Source organism: Scyliorhinus torazame, chromosome 10 (assembly GCF_047496885.1).
Source record: "Scyliorhinus torazame isolate Kashiwa2021f chromosome 10, sScyTor2.1, whole genome shotgun sequence".
NCBI classification, from domain to species: Eukaryota; Metazoa; Chordata; class Chondrichthyes; order Carcharhiniformes; family Scyliorhinidae; genus Scyliorhinus; species Scyliorhinus torazame.
Window position 1 is genome coordinate 216968641 of NC_092716.1, and position 18311 is coordinate 216986951.

The window sequence follows — 18311 nt, forward strand, 5'->3', positions numbered from 1 at the left end:
ATTCCAGTGCGTCTTATTGCAGAAGCTATAAACTAGATCAAACCTGCTGAGATAATGGCAGCATTTTAACGCTGACTCCTTGATGGACAGCTTTTTTTTTTTCTTGCCTCCTGGATGTTTTAATTTTTCACCAAAATTGGTTCACAAGAATTCAGTATTTTGAGCGTCACTTTCATTTTTTTTATAGAGATTGTGTTGCTTCCCAGCCAGAAACCTGTCACCATTGTCAAATATTTAGTCTAAGTTTTCTTAGCTGTACATCATAAAGAAAATGGTTGCACTCCATAAATGTAGTTTTATTGGTCAAAGTATTGGCAATTTAATACAGTAACATTCAAAGCATCAATTTATTTGCAGTTGTGATGGCCCATTTGCTTTTGGGGAGAAAAAGCTGTGTTTTATGCTAAGGTGATGGTCCCTTTAAGAGCTTTGTTCCTTTTGAAAGATGTATTTAAAGCACCTGGCTGCAAGTAACTGATCATATAAAAAAAGCCTAGGCAATTAAAAATAGAAAGAAGATGAACAAAAGTTATTTAAAGGGGCGGTTGTATTGTGGAGGTGGTTCTGGTCTCGAGCAGGGTTTTTAGTTTGGAACAAGCTTGCTGCAGGTAAACATTTATTTCCAGCAGAGTTCAACTGAAATTCTGTGTGCTGGCTAAATGAGTTAAATCTCATGTTTTAAAAAAAATATTTTTTTATTCTCCTTTTTCACATTTTCTCCCAAATTTACACCCAACAATGGACAATAATCAGTAACAAATGTAATGTCAATCCCCATATCAATAACAACGATCCCATCCTCCCACCAAACTCCAGATATTAGCCTGCATGTTAACATAACCAAATGACAAAAAGGAATCCGGAATCACCCATAGTCACCATTATCACATGCAGCCCCCCTAATGTCCGATGTGATCCAATTCTCGAAAGTGCATAATGAATAACGCCCATGAATTGTAGAACCCCTCCATCCTTCCCCTCAGTTCAAATTTGACCTTTTCAAACGTTAAGAATTCCAGCAGGTCCCCCCGCCATGTGAGGGCACAGGGTGGAGAGGTTGATCTCCAGCCTAATAGGATCAATGGGCGATCAATGAGGCGAAGGCTACGACATCTGCCTTCGCGCCCGTTTCCAACCCCGGCTCGTCCGACACCCCGAATATAGCCTCCCGAGAGCCCGGGTCCAGTTTCGCGTCTACCACTTTAGAGATTACCCTAAACACCACCTTCCAGTAATCCTCCAGCTTTGGACAAGACCAAAACATATGAACATGGTTTGCGGGACATCCCCCACACATTCACACACATCTTCTACCCCTCAAAAGCCAGCTCATCCTTGCCCTTGTAAGGTGCACGCTGTACACCACCTTCAGCTGCATCAGCCCCAACCTCGCACACGAGGTGGAGGCGTTCACCCTCCAGTGCACCTCACACCAGAACCCCTCCTCCATACCCTCTCCCAACTCTTCCTCCCACTTTGCCTTGATCCCTTCTAGTGGCGCCTTCTCCTCCTCCAAAATAGCCCCGTAAACCGCCGACACTACCCCCTTCTCCAGTCCCCCTGTTGTCAGCACCTCCTCCAGCAATGTGGAAGACGGCTCTACTGGGAAGCTCTGTATCCCCTTTCTGGCAAAGTCTCCAACCTGCATGTCAACCTGCGTGTATCGAAATATTTCCCCCTGCTCCAGTCCATACTTCACTCCCAGCTCCTTCAGTCCCGCGAAACAACCCCCAAGAAATAAATCTTTTAGTGTCCTAATTCCTTTCTCCTCCCATCTCCGAAAATTTCCATCCCACTTCCCTGGCTCAAATCTATGGTTCCCCCGAATCGGCATTTCCCTTGACCCTGCCCCCAACCCGAAGTGCTGTCGAAACTGCCTCCAAATTCTCAACAAAGCTATTACTACCGGATCCGAGTATCTCCCCGGGGCTGTCTGGAGCGGCGCTGTCGCTAGCGCCTGCAATCCCGACCCCCTACACAAACCCTCCTCCATTCTGACCCATTGGGAGTCAACCCCTCTGACCCAGCTCCAGACCTTCTCCACATTCGCCGCCCAGTAATAATACATCAGGTTCGGAAGACCCAACCCCCCTGCCTGCCTTCCTCTCTGTAGTAGCACCTTTTTAATTCTGGTCACCTTCCCTCCCCATATGAAGAGGTAATCATCCCTTCAACCTCTCCAAAAAATGCCTTTGGCAGGAAAATCGGCAGGCATTGAAAAATAAACCAGAAATTCGGCAGCACATTCATTTTAACCGCTTGTACCAGACCCGCCAATGACCGAGAGAGAGATCATCCAACCTTGCCAGATCAGCTTTCGCTCTCTCCACCAAACTAGAAATGTTGTACCTACGGAGTCCCCTCCAATCTCGGGTAACCTGCACCCCAAGGTATCTAAAGTGAGTCCCTGCCCGACGGAATGGCAGCCCCCCCCCCACCTCGAGTTAAATCTCATGTTAAAAGAAGGTCTCCTAACAGCGAGTCTCCTTTTTAGGGATAGCCAAGCTGAGAGGAGAGAGAAAGTTTAAGATACAAGACCCTAATACGAAAGAATATTAAAGCCAGATAGGTTCTGACCCGAGGTAGCTAGGTTGGAGACATTAGTAATTCTTGTGTTAAACTGGGGCGTCTACAACCATGGGTCAATTGGAGGGGATTTGAAGGGAAAACATTGCCAGAATAAGCGAAGGCCCACAAAATCTAAGCCCTGATATGTAACTTTGAAATGGTATTCAGATCGAGCAGTTAATCTTTCGGTTGCTGCCAGGTATATGGCTTGGGTTTTGCATTATTACACCACTGTCTTAATTGTGCCTTTAATATATTTAACATAACTAAATTTACTAAGCAACATTCCTTGTGCCTTTATTAATTTAATAAATATCTGGGTTTTCAGATTCTTGAAAAAACACATTACAAGATTTTAACAGGGTGTAAAAGGTGATCTGATCGGAGTAGTCAAGATTTTAACAGGGAAAGACCGGGTAGATAAAGATCAACTATTTCCACCGGTTGGAGATTTTAAAACTAGGGGGCATAGTCTAAAAATGAGGGCTAGACCGTTCAGGGGAGATGTTAGGAAGCACTTATTCACTCAGAGTGGTAAAGGTTAGGAACTTTCTCCCACAAACAGCAGTTGAAGCTAGATCAGTTGTTAATTTTAAATCTTGAGATAGAAAGGTTTTAGTTAAGCAACAATATTGAGGGATATGGGCCAAAGGCAGGTATATGGAGTTAGGTCACAGATCAGCCAAAATCTCATGAATGGTGGGACAGGCTCGAGGGGCTGAATGGCCTACTCCTGTTCTTATGTTCTCTAAAGAGATCATAGCACAGTGCATTATCACTTTCGATCCTGAAGGAATATTCCAATAAAATAAACAACATATTGGGTAACTATTGGTGTAAATTTTATTCATGTTGAAAACCTGTTCTCTCCTTGCCATTAAGAGTTGTTCATTTATAATACAAAACAGCGGATATCATTCTTCTGTACACTTTTTGCCCCTTAAAACTACTTTATGCAGTTAATCAATGCAAAGCATTTTATAGACAGAAAAATGGAATAGTGCGATATAAAGTTATGAAAATAACATTCGCTTTGACATTGTGCTGCAAAGTATTGACTGAAAGTGTAAACTATGTTAATTAAGGTTCTAACCAGGTTTTAAAAAATCAATTGTTGCATTCAAATGGGGTGATAGTGGAACTAAAAATTGAATGACAGCTGGTAATGCAGATATATTGCTGCATTGAGGTTAGTTCTGAATTTAGGACTGACCTGTATCCCAATAGCTGGAGGTCCCAAAAGACCCAGCACTGGATATATACATTTGGGCAGGGACTTGAAAAATTGTTTCGTTCCCAATTTTGCTAGTTTTGTCTTTGCCTGCTTGATTATCACCACCAATTCCTGCTCATCAACTGGAGGTAATGTAAGTCTGTAATGTTGGGGCAGCGCAGTGATTATTACTGCTGCTCACAGTACCAGGGACCCAGGCTTAATTCCAGAGTTGGGTAACTGTCTGTGTGGAGTTTGTACATTCAACCTGTGTCTGCGTGGGTTTCCTCCGGGTGCTCCGGTTTCCTCCCACAGTCCAAAGATATGCAGGTTAGGTGGATTGGCCATGATAAATTGCCCTTAGTGTCCAAAAAGATTAGGTGGGGTTCGGGGATAGGGTGGAGGTGTGGGCTTACATGGGTTGCACTTTCCAAGGGCCGGTGCAGACTCGATGGGCTGAATGGCCTCGTTCTGCACTGTAAATTCTATGATCTATGGGTTATGGGGTTACAGGGTTACATGGGTGAGTGGACTTAGATAGGGTGTTCTTTCAGAGGGTCGGCGCATACGCGATGGGCCAAATAGCCTCGTACACTGCAGTGATTCTATGATGAAGTCGGGAGGCAATCATTTGGAAGGAGAGGGAAAGGGACCCTTGACCTGTGTCGTGTAACACTGGATAGAGCTTTTGATGATGTTTTCCTGAAAGTTGCTTGTGGGTATTGTATCCGTTCTGAATGTCTTGTGTGGCTTGTGCCATATGTTCTGCAGTCATGTCACTTTCTCCTTTACGGTGTTACCTTTTTAAGCTGCTACATCTGCAAGGATTCGGCAAGGAACCACACCATCTGATTTCCTGTTCCATGCCTATCAGTGCATGTTTCAAGCTGGTAGTTCATTGGCCACATTATGTTGAGAGCTCATCATAAAATTCAATTGGACACCCTGTTGGTCCTTCCAGAGGGTGGGATGGTGGGGCTACTGGGCATATCTTTTTATTAAAACAGTAAAAAATATATACAAGCCCAAACGGTACAAACACTAATTTTGTGTTGGAGAACCAGGGTACCCTCCCCTTAGTACCAGTGTACGGGGAGTGGGAGGACACTCTGATTATTAAAACAGTTCACAACACATTTCTGCAAAAAACAAATGGCACAAGCACTAAACTTTGCGCTGGAGAGACCAGATACCCTCGCCTCTGTACCAACAGAAGGGAAAGGAAGGGGATGGTGGGGAGAGAGGGGAAAGGAGGGTGGTGGGGAGGGAGGGAGTCGGGGTGTTGGTGGAGGCGGAGAGCCCAATAGGACACTGCCTGAACTATCTACGGAGGCAGAAAAATAAAAGAGCCTTCAATTATGATGTGCCAGGTTCCGAAAGTCCCCCAGACGGGGTGAGGGGCAACACCGTGTCAGGCACGAGTGCGCCCCGCACCCTGCTACAGAGCATCGCTGCATTCACGAAACACCTGTGTACTAGTCACACATGGAAAATTGCCCTGTAGTTCTGCCTCTGCTGAAATAGCAGATAGAGGAATTTCCGATGAATGTGTTCAATGTCATCAACAGTTCACAATGACTTCAAGGCAATTGACTCTTGCAAAGTATATAGATGCAGCAAAAATACATCTAGAAGAGAGAATGAAAGATCTTTTGTGCCTTCGGCATCCATGAATCATCTGTTCCACCTTCCTCCCATTATAAAAAAAACTCTGCACTGACCATTCATGCACAACAGTTTTAGGATTAAAATATATGAGATTCTTCTATCCATTCCTTATGCTACCTAAGAGCTTTAAATAATGAACATTGCCATCAAGGGGAGAAATTTCACTATGCAGTATCTATAACACGACCACTGATATTTCAATGTGTCAGAAAAAAATGAATACTGATATAAAGTCCATCATTTCATGCTTACTTTTCTGACCTCTATTTACCTGGCCTCTCCCACGAATAGATGTTGGTGATATACAAGAAATTGCCAATTTATAGAAATTTCCTGCAATAATTATGCCACAATTGATTCCAGTTTGCCTATTTAGATTATTTTTTTTAAAAAAATAATTTTTATTAAAGGTTTTCATAAAATATCAACAACAAAATGAGACAGAAAAAAGAACCCAACAGGTTAAGTACAAAACACAATCTAAAAAAGCAACCCCCCCCCCCCATACCTAAATAATAAATTAATATTAACACCCCGACTTAAGCCAACAGGTGTATACAGACCCTTCCAGTGTAAATAACATAAACAAAAATAAAGTAAACCCCCCCCCCCCCCCCCCCCCACCTGCTGCTGCCATTGACCAATGTCTATCGTTCTGCCAGAAAGTCTAAGAACGGTTGCCACCGCCTAAAGAACCCTTGTACTGACCCTCTCAAGGCGAATTTCACCCTCTCCAATTTAATGAACCCTGCCATATCGCTGATCCAGGATTCCACGCTTGGGGGCCTCGTATCTTTCCACTGAAGGAGAATCCTTCGCCGGGCTACCAGGGACGCAAAGGCCAGAATTCCAGCCTCTTTTGCCTCCTGCACTCACGGCTGTTCTGCCACCCCAAATATTGCGAACCCCCAGCCCGGTTTGACCGTGGATCCTACCACCCTCGACACCGTCCTCGCTCCGCCCTTCCAAAATTCCTCCAGCGCTGGGCATGCCCAGAACATATGGGTGTGATTTGCTGGGCTCCCTGAGCACCTAACACACCTGTCCTCACCCCCAAAGAACCTGCTCATCCTTGTCCCGGTCATGTGTGCCATGTGCAGCACCTTAAACTGTATGAGGCTGAGCCTCGCACACGAAGAGGAAGAGTTCACCCTCCCTAGGGCATCTGCCCACGTCCCCTCTTCGATCTCCTCTCCCAACTCCTCCTCCCACTTACCTTTCAACTCCACCACCGAGGCCTCCTCCTCCTCCTGCATCACCTGGTAAGTTTCCGAGATCTTCCCCACTCCCACCCACCCCCCCCCCCCCCCGAGAGCACCCTGTCCTGTACTGTGTGGCAGTAGCCGTGGGAATTCCACCACCTGTCGTCTGGCAAACGCCCTTACCTGTAAGTACCTGAAGGTGTTCCCCGGGGGGAGCCCATACTTCTCCAGCTCACCCAAGCTCGCAAACTTCCCGTCCACAAACAAATCCCCCAACTTTCATATCCCTGCCCTGTGCCACCCCGAAAACCCTCCACCTGTTCTTCCTGGGGCGAACCGGTGGTTCCCCCGTAATGGGGTCCACGCCGAGGCCCTAACTTCCCCCCTATGCCGCCTCCACTGCCCCCATATTTTGAGGGCCGCCACCACCACCGGGCTCGTGGTATACCTCCTTGGAGGGAGCGGCAACGGCGCCGTTGCCAGCGCCCCCAGACTCGTACCCACACAGGACGCTGTCTCCAGCCTCTTCCATGCAGCCCCCTCCCCCTCCATCACCCACTTGCGCACCATTGTCGCATTGGCGGCCCAGTAGTACCCACAGAGGTTGGGCAGCGCCAGCCCCCCCCTATCTCTACTCCGCTCCAGGAACACCATTCTCACCCTCGGAGTCCCTCGCGCCCACACAAACCCCATTATACTCCTGTTAACCCGCCTGAAAAAAGCCTTCGGGATAAACACGGGGAGGCACTGGAACAGGAACAAAAACCTTGTGAGCACCGTCATTTTGATTGACTGCACCCTACCCGCCAGGGACAGCGGCAACACGTCCCACTTCTTGAACTCCTCCTCCGTTTGCTCCACCAGCCTTGTAAAGTTAAGCCTATGCAGGCCCCCCCAGCTTCTGGCCACCTGGACCCCCAAATATCTGAAGCTCCTCTCCGCCCTTTTTAGTGGGAGCTCGCCAATCCCCCTCTCCTGGTCCCCTAGCTGAACTACGAACAGCTCGCTCTTCCCCATATTGAGCTTGTACCCCGAAAAGTCCCCAAATTCCCTAAGGATCCTCGTTACCTCTGGCATTCCTCCCACCGGGTCCGCCACATACAGCAGCAGGTCGTCTGCATAAAGCGACACCGTATGCTCCTCCCCACCCCGCACCAACCCCCTCCAGTTCCTCAACTCTCTCAGTGCCATAGCCAGGAGTTCAATCGCCAGTGCGAAGAGCAAGGGGGACAGGGGACACCCCTGTCTCGTCCCTTGGTGCAACCGAAAGTACTCGGACCTCCTCCCATTTGTGGCCACACTTGCCATCGGGACCTCATACAACAGCCTAACCCACCTGACAAACCCCTCCCCAAACCTGAACCTCTTCAGCACCTCCCACAGGTACCCCCACTCTACCCTATCGAAGGCTTTCTCAGCGTCCATCGCCACCACTATCTCCGCCTCCCCCTCCCTCGCCGGCATCATGATAACGTTCAAAAGCCTCCGCACACTCGCGTTCAACTGTCTCCCCTTCGCAAACCCCGTCTGGTCTTCATGGATGAATTGCGGCACACAATCCTCAATCCTCGTGGCTAAGACCTTCGCCAGCCCCTTGGCATCTACATTTAGCAAGGAAATCAGTCTGTAAGACACACATTGCAGGGGATCCTTGTCCCGCTTCAGGATCAAGGAGATCCGTGCCCGGGACATCGTCGGGGGTAAAGCCGCCCCCCCCCCCCCTTGCCTCATTGAAGGTCCTAACTAACAGCGAGCCCAACAGGTCCATATATTTTTTATAGAACTCGACCGGGAAACCGTCTGGCCCCGGTGCCTTCCCTGCCTGCATGCTTCCTATCCCTTTTGATCAGCTCCTGCAGCCCAATCGGGGCCCCCAGTCCCTCTTCCACCTTTGGAAACCTCAATTGGTCCGGGAAACGGCCCATCCCTCCCTCCTCCTGTGGGGGCTCGGATCGGTACAATTCCTCGTAGAAGTCCCTGAAGACCCCATTGATGCCAACCACGCTCCCTCCCCTGTCCTTAACTCCCCCGATCTCCCTAGCTGCGTCCCGCTTCCGAAGCTGATGCGCCAGCATCCGGCTTGCCTTTTCCCCATATTCGTAGACCGCACCCTGGGCCTTCCTCCACTGCACCTCCGCCTTCCTGGTGGTCACCAGGTCGAATTCAGCCTGGAGGCTGCGCCTCTTCCTCAACAATCCTTCCTCAGGTTCTTCCGCATACCTCCTGTCTACCCTCACCATCTCCCCCACCAGCCTCTCCCTCTCCCCCCCCCGCTCCCTCCACTCCTTGTGGGCCCTGATGGAGATCAGCTCTCCCCTCACCACCGCCTTCAGTGCCTCCCATACCATCCCCACTCTGACCTCCCCGTTGTCGTTGGCCTCCAAGTACCTCTCTATACTTCCTCGGACCCGCTCGCTCACCTCCTCGTCTGCCAACAGCCCCACCTCCAAGCGCCACAGCGGGCGCTGGTCCCTCTCCTCCCCCATCTCCAAGTCCACCCAATGCGGGGCGTGGTCCGAAATGGCTATTGCTGAATACTCGGTATCCTCTACTCTCGCTATCAGCGCCCTACTCAAAATGAAAAAGTCGATTCGCGAATAAGCCTTATGGACATGTGAGAAGAATGAAAATTCCCTAGCCCCCGGCCTTACAAATCTCCAAGGGTTGACCCCTCCCATTTGGTCCATAGATCCCCTCAACACTCTAGCCGCCGCTGGCTTCCTACCCGTCCTAGACCTGGAGCGATCCAGTGCAGCATCCAACACCATGTTAAAGTCTCCCCCCATTATCAGGCCCCCCACTTCCAAGTCTGGGATCCGACCCAACATACGCCGCATAAAACCCGCATCGTCCCAGTTCGGAGCATACACATTGACCAGTACCACCCTCTCTCCCTGCAACTTACCACTTACCATTATGTACCTACCGCCATTATCTGCCACAATGCTCGACGCCTCGAATAACACCTTCTTTCCCACCAAGATCGCCACCCCTCGATTTTTGGCATCTAGCCCCGAGTGAAACACCTGACCTACCCACCCTTTCCTCAGTCTTACCTGGTCTGCCACCTTCAGGTGTGTCTCCTGGAGCATAACCACATCCGCTTTGAGCCCCTTCAGGTGCGCGAACACGCAGGCCCGCTTAACCGGCCCATTCAGTCCCCTTACATTCCAGGTTATCAGCCGGATCAGGGGGCTACCCGCCCCCCTCCCCCGCCGACTAGCCATGACCGCTCCTCGGCCAGCCACGCGCCCGCACCCCACACACGGCCCGTTCCCCACAGCGGCATCCCCCCCCCCCCCCCCCCCCCGGGCTAGGACCCATCCTAGCTGGTTTACTCCCCCCATTGCACTTCCGCAAGTCAGCTGACTCCTGCTGACCCCGGCCACTCCCGCCTCCCCCTTCGACTCCTCCCATTGTGTGGCACACCCTCCTCTCCCGCTCCCCATTCACAGGCTCTCTCCCTCTGTTCTAAGCGCGGGAAACATTCCTCGCTTCCCCGCCCCGGTCCCACCTCCCCCAGTCTTCGGCGTGGGAAGAAAATCCCGCGCTCTCCACCTACCAGGTCCCGCCACCAACCAAAACAGTGCCCAACCCGCCCCATCCGCCCTCCCCAACCCGAAAGAGAAAAACACAGAGAAAAAGAAACCCAAAACAATGCAGAGGCCCCCCTCCCGAACCAAAAATAGACATAACATATCCACCACAGTCCCCAATCGCCCATCCCGACCCTCAGTCTGTGTCCAGCTTCTCGGCCTGAACAAAGGCCCACGCCTCCTCCGGAGACTCAAAATAATGGTGCCGGTCCTTGTAGGTAACCCACAGTCGCGCCGGCTGCATCATGCCAAACTTCACCCCCTTCCTGTGCAGCACCGCCTTCGCTCGATTGTACCCGGCCCTCCTCTTCCCCCACCTCCGCACTCCAGTCCTGATATATCCGAACCTCCGCGTTCTCCCAGCTGCTGCTCCTCTCCTTCTTGGCCCACCTGAGCACACATTCCCGATCGACGAACCAATGGAACCGCACCAGCACCGCCCGCGGAGGCTCGTTAGCCTTGGGCCTCCTCGCCAACACAGGAAGAGAGAAATCTTTGTCCCTGGCAAAAAAATTAGAGGGGAATTGAAGAGAAATATTTTCACTCAAAGCATTATTAGGATATGCAGTGCACTTTCTGTAAAGGTAGTGGGATCAGGTTCCAGAGGAACTTTCGAAAGGCAATTAGCCTTTTGGCTAATGGACAAGTTTGGGGGTGGGGGGGGGGGGGGGGGGGCCTGTGGTGTGCAGTGTTTGGCATTTGACTGAACAACTCGTTCGAAGAGCAAGATGGTCCAAATGGCAGCCACTTGCTCAGCTATATTCTGTGTTGATTCATGATTGAAATACTTTTCATAGATGCTGCGAGAAAGGTGTAGCTTTTACTCTTGTACCATTTTGCAGCAATCTACATGGTGGGTGAAAATTCTGTGCTGGAAAGGGTATAATGAATTTAATCTCAATTTGCTGAGAACAAACGCATGAAAGATATAAGGAAAGTGAGTTTAATCAAGGTGCGAACGAGAGGCAGAAAAGAGGTTGAGAACGCAAGACAGAACAGTAGGCAGAAAAGGGGAAATAGCAAGGATGAACAGTAGTTGAGAAATGGATATAACCCTGGAGATGGAGGAAATAAGGTGAAGAGAAAAAGATGGGTCAAAAAGATAGGGATGGATTCAAAATAAAGATGTAAAAGAAAGCGGATGCAATGTTATCATTTATCCAGAGCAATGCCATGGAAGATCAATTTGAGCTCTTAAAATCTGTTTAAAACATAACTAATCGAGCATGTCCATGTGGATTCCTAGATCTCAGCCAGTATCCAAATGCTAAGATTCTGTATACAGAGTGTGTTCTTTCTCGGGAACCCCATGTATTAAGTTAACTTTGGAGGTACATTTCCCTTGAATGCTGATAAGTTGTTGTGTTTGTATGAATTGTTTATTAGCTCCTTAAAACTGATATTGAAACAGTTCCAAGGAATAGCTCTGGCAAGAGTATCTCATTTCATTCTTGGTGTTCAATCAGTACAGTCACCTTTTGCATGAGAGTAAGGAGGGGTATTTATTACTCCTGCTGAACCAAGCTGGAAAATAATTGAAATAGGAAGCAGTTCAAAGAGTATAAAACATTCTAAGACAATTAATGACGTGAAATAGGGTGCATAGCACACATCTCTTATCTCAAAACTGAATGTCCCAGTGGCTTTAATTTATGCCCAGAATGATCGAATGAAACTTCTGTCTGTTAACATAATGTCTTGAAATTTGCCTTTTCAAATATTTGGGTATGAGCACTTAACACATTGGCATTCCATTGCTATCTAACTTAGTTATTATAAATGATGTCTTGTCTCTGTTGAAATAATTTATACACACAATGTGTTAAATATTGTTTAACACAAATATTTTTAGAAGCACAGCTTCAAGGAATGAGAGTCACATACAAAGTGAGTTGGAATGGTTTTGATCAGTTATGAGTTACTTTGGACATATTTTAGCACAAGGTTGATGGTCAACATTCTGGAGGTTACCATTGACCAGAAACTGAACTGGACTGGCCACATAAATACATTACCTTCAAGCGCAGGTCAGAGGCTAGGAATTCTGCAACAAGTAATTCACCTCCTGACTCCCCAAAGCTAGTCCACAATCTGTAAAGCATATGTCAGGAGTGTGATGGGATACTCTCCTGCATGAGTGCAGCTCCAGCAACACTCAAGAAACTTGACACCGCCCAGGACAAAGCAGCCTGCTTGATTGGCACTCCCTCCACCATTGACACACAGTAGCAGCCATGTTTACCGTCTGAATTCCTGCAGGAACACACGTAGGTTTCTTAAACAGCACTTTCAAAAGCCACAACCACTACAATCTAGAAGGACAAGGGCAGCTGACATATGGAAACATCACCATGTGTACGTTCCCTTCCAAGTCACTCACCATCCTGACTTGGAAATATATCGCTCTTTCTTCACTGTCGCTGGGTTAAAATCCTACAATTCCATTCCTTACAGCACTCTGAATGTACCTACGCAACATGGACTGCAGCAGTTCAAGAAGGCACTTCGCCACCTCCTTCGCAAGGGTGATTAGGGATAGCAGGCAATAAATGCTGGCCTAGCCAGCGAAGCCCACATCCCTGAAATGTGACCATAAGAGGGACCATAAAAGTGGCTTGTGCAAGAAAGGGAAGTTTAACAGTGTGCAAGGAGTGCTTCTCTAAGTTTGGTGAATGATAAATATTGTTGGAGCACAGTAGCGTTTTTGAGCATGTTGGAAAGTTCTTGATGCTGACACATGATATTCAAAATGGGAATCTACAGCTGCTACTTACTGTGAATTTGTTTTCCAAACAAGAAGAAAAATGTTAAAGCTTGAATAAACTTGCCAACTTTTTCATAATATTGCTCACATGTTTGTAAATGTTACAGAAGCTTGCTGGAAAATAACTGATGTGTTGTGTCACACCCCATGGTGATTTAATCACTGGACCATATTTGGTGGAAGTTACTGTGCTTTTTTTTAAAACAACATTTTAACAGTAGAGCCATCTAATTAGTCACATGTTTCTGTAGCGCATTATCAATTTGTGGTAATCGCAGACCGCAACCATTTTAAGATTGCGATTAAATGCAAAACATGGGGCAGCACGGCCCCATGTGGTTAGCACCGCTTCCTCACGGCGCCGAGGTCCCATGTTCGATCCCGGCTCTGGGTCACTGTCCGTGTGGGGTTTGCACATTCTCCCCGTGTCTGCGTAGGTTTCACCCCCACAACCCAAAGATGTGCAGGATAGGTGGATTGGCCATGCTAAATTGCCCCTTAATTGGAAAAAAAAGAATTGGGTACTCTAAATTTTTTTATTTAAAAAAAAATATATAATAATAATGCAAAACATTTTTAATTAAAAGATTGATTTACTGAGCAAGTGTTTTGTTTTAACTTAATGCAAATATATTTGTTTCTAATCAGATTTCCAAACCAAGTGGCAAAGTCTACAGCTTTGGAAAGAGGGAGCAGTCAAGCAGGAGGAACCCAAATGCACCAGTTGTGGTGAGAGGATGGCTTTACAAACAGGTATGGCACCGTGTGGACCCTTATCCCCTGATAACTACCGGTAATTTTTCAACTACACATGACATAGAATACAAATGACTGATTTAAATAGAACATACAGTACAGAAGGAGGCCATTCGGCTCATCGAGTCTGCACCGACCCATTTAAGCCCTCACTTCCACCCTAACCCCGTAACCCAATAACCCCTTCTAACCTTTTTGGACACTAAGGGCAATTTATCATGGCCAATCCACCTAACATGCACATCTTTGGACTGTGGAAGGAAACCGGAGCACCCGGAGGAAACTCACGCAGACATGGGGAGAACGTGCATACTTCGCACAGACAGTGACCCAGCGGAGAATTGAACCTGGGACCCTGGTGCTGTGAAGCCACAGTGCTATCCACTTGTGCTACCAAAATAGGGACCCAGTTCAGAAGAAAAGCCATGATCCCACTGGTTGGATTTTCTATTTCTTCTTTTGTCCACAAAGAAACACGTTTAATTAACTGTGCAATGACTTGGCACAGAGTTGTTTACAGTGGCCTGGTAATCAAAATTAAATTTCACAAAGTAGCCCTCAGTGGGAGAGAAAGTGAAGACCAAATCATCTTTTTAACATTTTTTTATAAAAACCTTGAGGTATTTGAGGAATATCTTGATCAAAGAGGAGTACCCCCCATTGCCCACATTAAGTACCGGCCACAGTAAAACATTCCACGGCACTTCACACAAACATTATGAAACAAATTTTGACACCAAATAGGGACAGAAGGAAACATTAGAGTAGATGACCAAAACTTAAAGAGTTTAGATCTGTGGAGTGTCTTAAAGGGGACAAGAGAGGTAGGGAAGGGAATTCTGATTAAAATTGGGAGTGTTCAAGGGTCCAAAACCCGAGGAGCACTGATATCTTGGATGGTGGGGGCATTGGAGAAGATTGCAGAGATAAAGGGTGGGATTCTCCAGTGCCCACTGCATGTTTCTCGGTGGTGCACCGCTTGTTGGTGGTGAGATTCGCTCTTTCTGACTGCTTATCAATGGGAATTCCTATTGAAGCCACCCATACTGCTGGCAAACCTGCTGGTGGGGCTGCGCTGCCAGCAGGAAAAGAGAATCCCAATCACCAGAGACTTCCGGCCGAGGTCTACAAAGCCATGGCAGAATTTTAAAGTAATGATGCAAATGTTAAAATCAAAGCATTGCTTAACCCGGAGACACTATAAATTTCAAGGTCAGGGTGAAATGTGAACATGATTGCCGCAAGTTAAGATATAGCACGCAGTTTGGATGTCCTCCGGTATATGGAGGGTAGAAGTTAGGAGAGCAACCATAATTGTGTTGAAATTGTCAAGACTATAGGTGACAAATACATGGATTGAGGGCTTTAGCAGCAGGTCGGTTAAAGAACAGACAGTGTCGACCAATGCTATTGAGATGGAAAATTGCTGTCTTTGTGGTCAGATGCTCATCTTGGGGTCAATATAACACCGAGTGCCAGCAGCCTGGGTAGCCTCAGTTCCCAGGAAGAATAGGATTGGTGACTAGCGAGTGGAGTTTCTAGTGGGGTCTGAATACTGTGGACTCAATTTAACAGAAAAGTTTCTAAGTGTCATTTGTGGCAGATTTTGCTGGGAGTTTCACACTGGCTCTGTGAGTTCCCCAGCGCTATCTACTGACAGTCACTTTTTGGGCCCAGGAGAGTTTCTCACTGGTTTAGCCCCCACAGATCGGGCTGCCATTTTGAAAGTGTGCTCCGATGTCTAAGTGAGCATGTAGGTCACACCCACTCATGGACAATGTCCACTCATGGGCAATGTTACTCCCACACACATACACACATGGGCAATACCCATCCCTCCCCCAACTGAGGACACCCCGCTATGGGGTCCTTGGGAGGGCCTCCTCTTCATGCCACCCCCACAGCCCCTTGAAAGCCCCCCACCAACCATTCAGAAGCCCTTACTTACCTGCCCTGAACCCCCCAACCTTCATGCCCCCCTCGCCCTCCATTCATGGGCATGGCCCCCCTCCCCTCAGACTCTGACCCTTCGCACTGCCACCTTGGCAGTGCTCATGCCAGGATGACAGTGCCTAGGTGCCAGCTGGGCAGTGCCAAGGTGGCCGCCTTCCAGGGGGAGGGCCCGGGGGTGGGTGGGGGGGAAGCATCCTGCACAGGCCTGGAGATCCCCAGGATGCCATTCCGCTTGGTCCACGTTCGAGTGGACCAGTACTGAAAGGCGCCTTGTTGCAGTTTGAACCTTTCTTCGGCGAGCGTCGTTTGGTTACGCCCATTTTTGGCGGGGTTCTAATTCAGACACCTCGAGATCTGGGTGGATCTCGCGAGGCATGAAGTCCGCGGGCGACCTCCTGGGATCTACTGGCCATGCCATACTCTCGCTCAAACACAACATGGCCAGTAGATTGCGCCCCAAATCTTTAGGATTTTAGATTTAAGTGGAGGAAATTCCTCCTTATCCAATACTGGATGTCTGATAAGCAGTCCGATAATATAATAACAGTGGAGGGAGCGAGAAAGAGTGAGGTGATAGTGAAAGAGAGCTGAATGTTGCTAACATACATAGGAAAACTAACATTGTTTTTGGATGAATGATGTTGTTGAGGAGCAGCATGAGTTGAGAAATAGGAGATGGCCAGGATAGATCCTTGAGGGACACCAGAGGTAAGGTGTGGGAGAAAGAAGAGAACCCAGTGTAAGGGATTTTCTGGCTAAAGTTAAATAGATATGAATGGAAGCATGTTGGTGCCAGCTGCCCCACCTTGCAGAGACATTGGAGGAGGATGGTGTAGTCAACATTGCCAAAAGCTGCAGACAGGTTGAGAAAGATAAGGATGGATAGTTTACCTTTGTCACAGTCACATGCATGTCATTTGTCACTATGATTGCAGCTTTTTTTTTTTACTATAAATTTCAAGTGCCCAATTATTATTTTTTTTTCCAATTAAGGGACAATTTAGTGTTGCCAATTCACCTACCCTGCACATCTTTGGGATGTGGAGGTAAGACCCACGCAGACATGGAGAGAATGTGCAAACTCCACACGGACAGTGACTTGGGGCTGGGACCGAGCCCAGGTCCCCGGCACCGTGAGGCAGTAGCGCTAACCAATACACCAACGTACCTTCCTGATGGAAGCTGTTTTGATAGTGCGGGAGGGTCAGAATTTGATTGATGTTGTAATCTTCACAATGTCAGAAGGCCCCGATCAAGTAGCTGAAGTGCAGATCATAGAATCTACTACAGTGCAGAAGGAGGCCGTTCAGCCCATCATGTCTGCACCGACCCTTCGAATGAGCACCCTACCCATGTCCACTCCCCCATCCACCCCACCCTATCCCCGTAACCCCATAACCTAACCTACACATTCCTGGACACTAAGGGGCAATTTATCATGGCCAATCTACCTACCCCATCATCTTTGGACTGTGGGAGGAAACTGGAGCACCCGAAGGAAACCCACGCAGACACTGGGAGAATGTAAAAACTCCATGCAGTAACCGAAGGCTGGAACTGAACCCGGGTCCCGAGCGCTCTGAGACAGCACTGCTAACCACTGTGCCACAGTGCCGATATGTTGTAATACAGGGGGAAATGGGAACTAAATTATGCAGAGCAATAAATATCCCACAAACAACAATGTGAAAGTCAGCCTGATCATCTGTTCTGGACTAGGTTGAGTATGCTGGACAGGCATCATGAAAACTCCCTCACATCTGAAAACTGCCACAAGATTTAGTACCCAAAGGGCTGATGGGAACTCTCTTTCACAGAATGATGCGCCATGGAAGGAGACTATTTGATCCATTGTGTTTGTGCCAGTTGTTTGAATGACCTATCGAATTTTTAAAATACATTTAGAGAACCCAATTATTTTTTCCCAATTAAGGGCCAATTTAGCATGGCCAATCCATCTACCCTGCAAATCCTTTTGGGTTGTGGGGGTGAGACCCACGTAGACATGGGGAGAATGTGCAAACTCCACAAGGAGAGTGACCCGGGGCCGGGATCGAACCTGGGTTCTCGGCGCCATGAGACAGCAGTGCTATCCACTGTGCCACCTTTGAGCTATCCAATTAGACCAGGCTTGTCCAAACTTATTACGTGAGGGTCACATTTCCATTTTTTACTCACTCAAGGGGCCAATGATGATTTTTAAAAAATGAGTAATAAATAAAGATGACCATGAGAGAGAGCGAGAGTCACTCTCTCTCTCACACACACACACACACACACACACTTTCACTCTCTCTCTCTCATTGGATAGACAGCTTTACAAGATTGTTGTCTGAATGACACTGTTGAATTTGCTTATACAGTCCTTCCATGTAATGGTTTCCAGATCATAAAACAACTTGTCACATAAAAACAATTCTCATAATTTTCCTCTTTGGTTCTTTTACCAATGATGTTAAAATTGGGTTCCTCTGATGGAAACAATTTCTCCTCTGAAACACAGGACTTTCACCATTCTCTCTGTACCATACTGAAGTGTAGCATAGATTACTGTTTTCACGTCTCTGAAGTGGGGCTTGAACCCACAGTCT

General features: G+C 47.8%; 1 protein-coding gene across 12 annotated transcripts in view; it reads left to right on the forward strand.

Annotated features, from left to right (window-relative positions):
* Nucleotides 1–18311, forward strand: part of plekha7b (pleckstrin homology domain containing, family A member 7b) — a 713202-nt gene that overhangs the window by 480741 nt on the left and 214150 nt on the right. For all 12 annotated transcript variants that reach the window (XM_072466383.1, XM_072466384.1, XM_072466385.1 and 9 more), the window contains one exon: nucleotides 13660–13764. In XM_072466383.1, the coding sequence (XP_072322484.1) occupies nucleotides 13660–13764 (105 nt within the window). The remainder of the gene's footprint in view (nucleotides 1–13659; nucleotides 13765–18311) is intronic.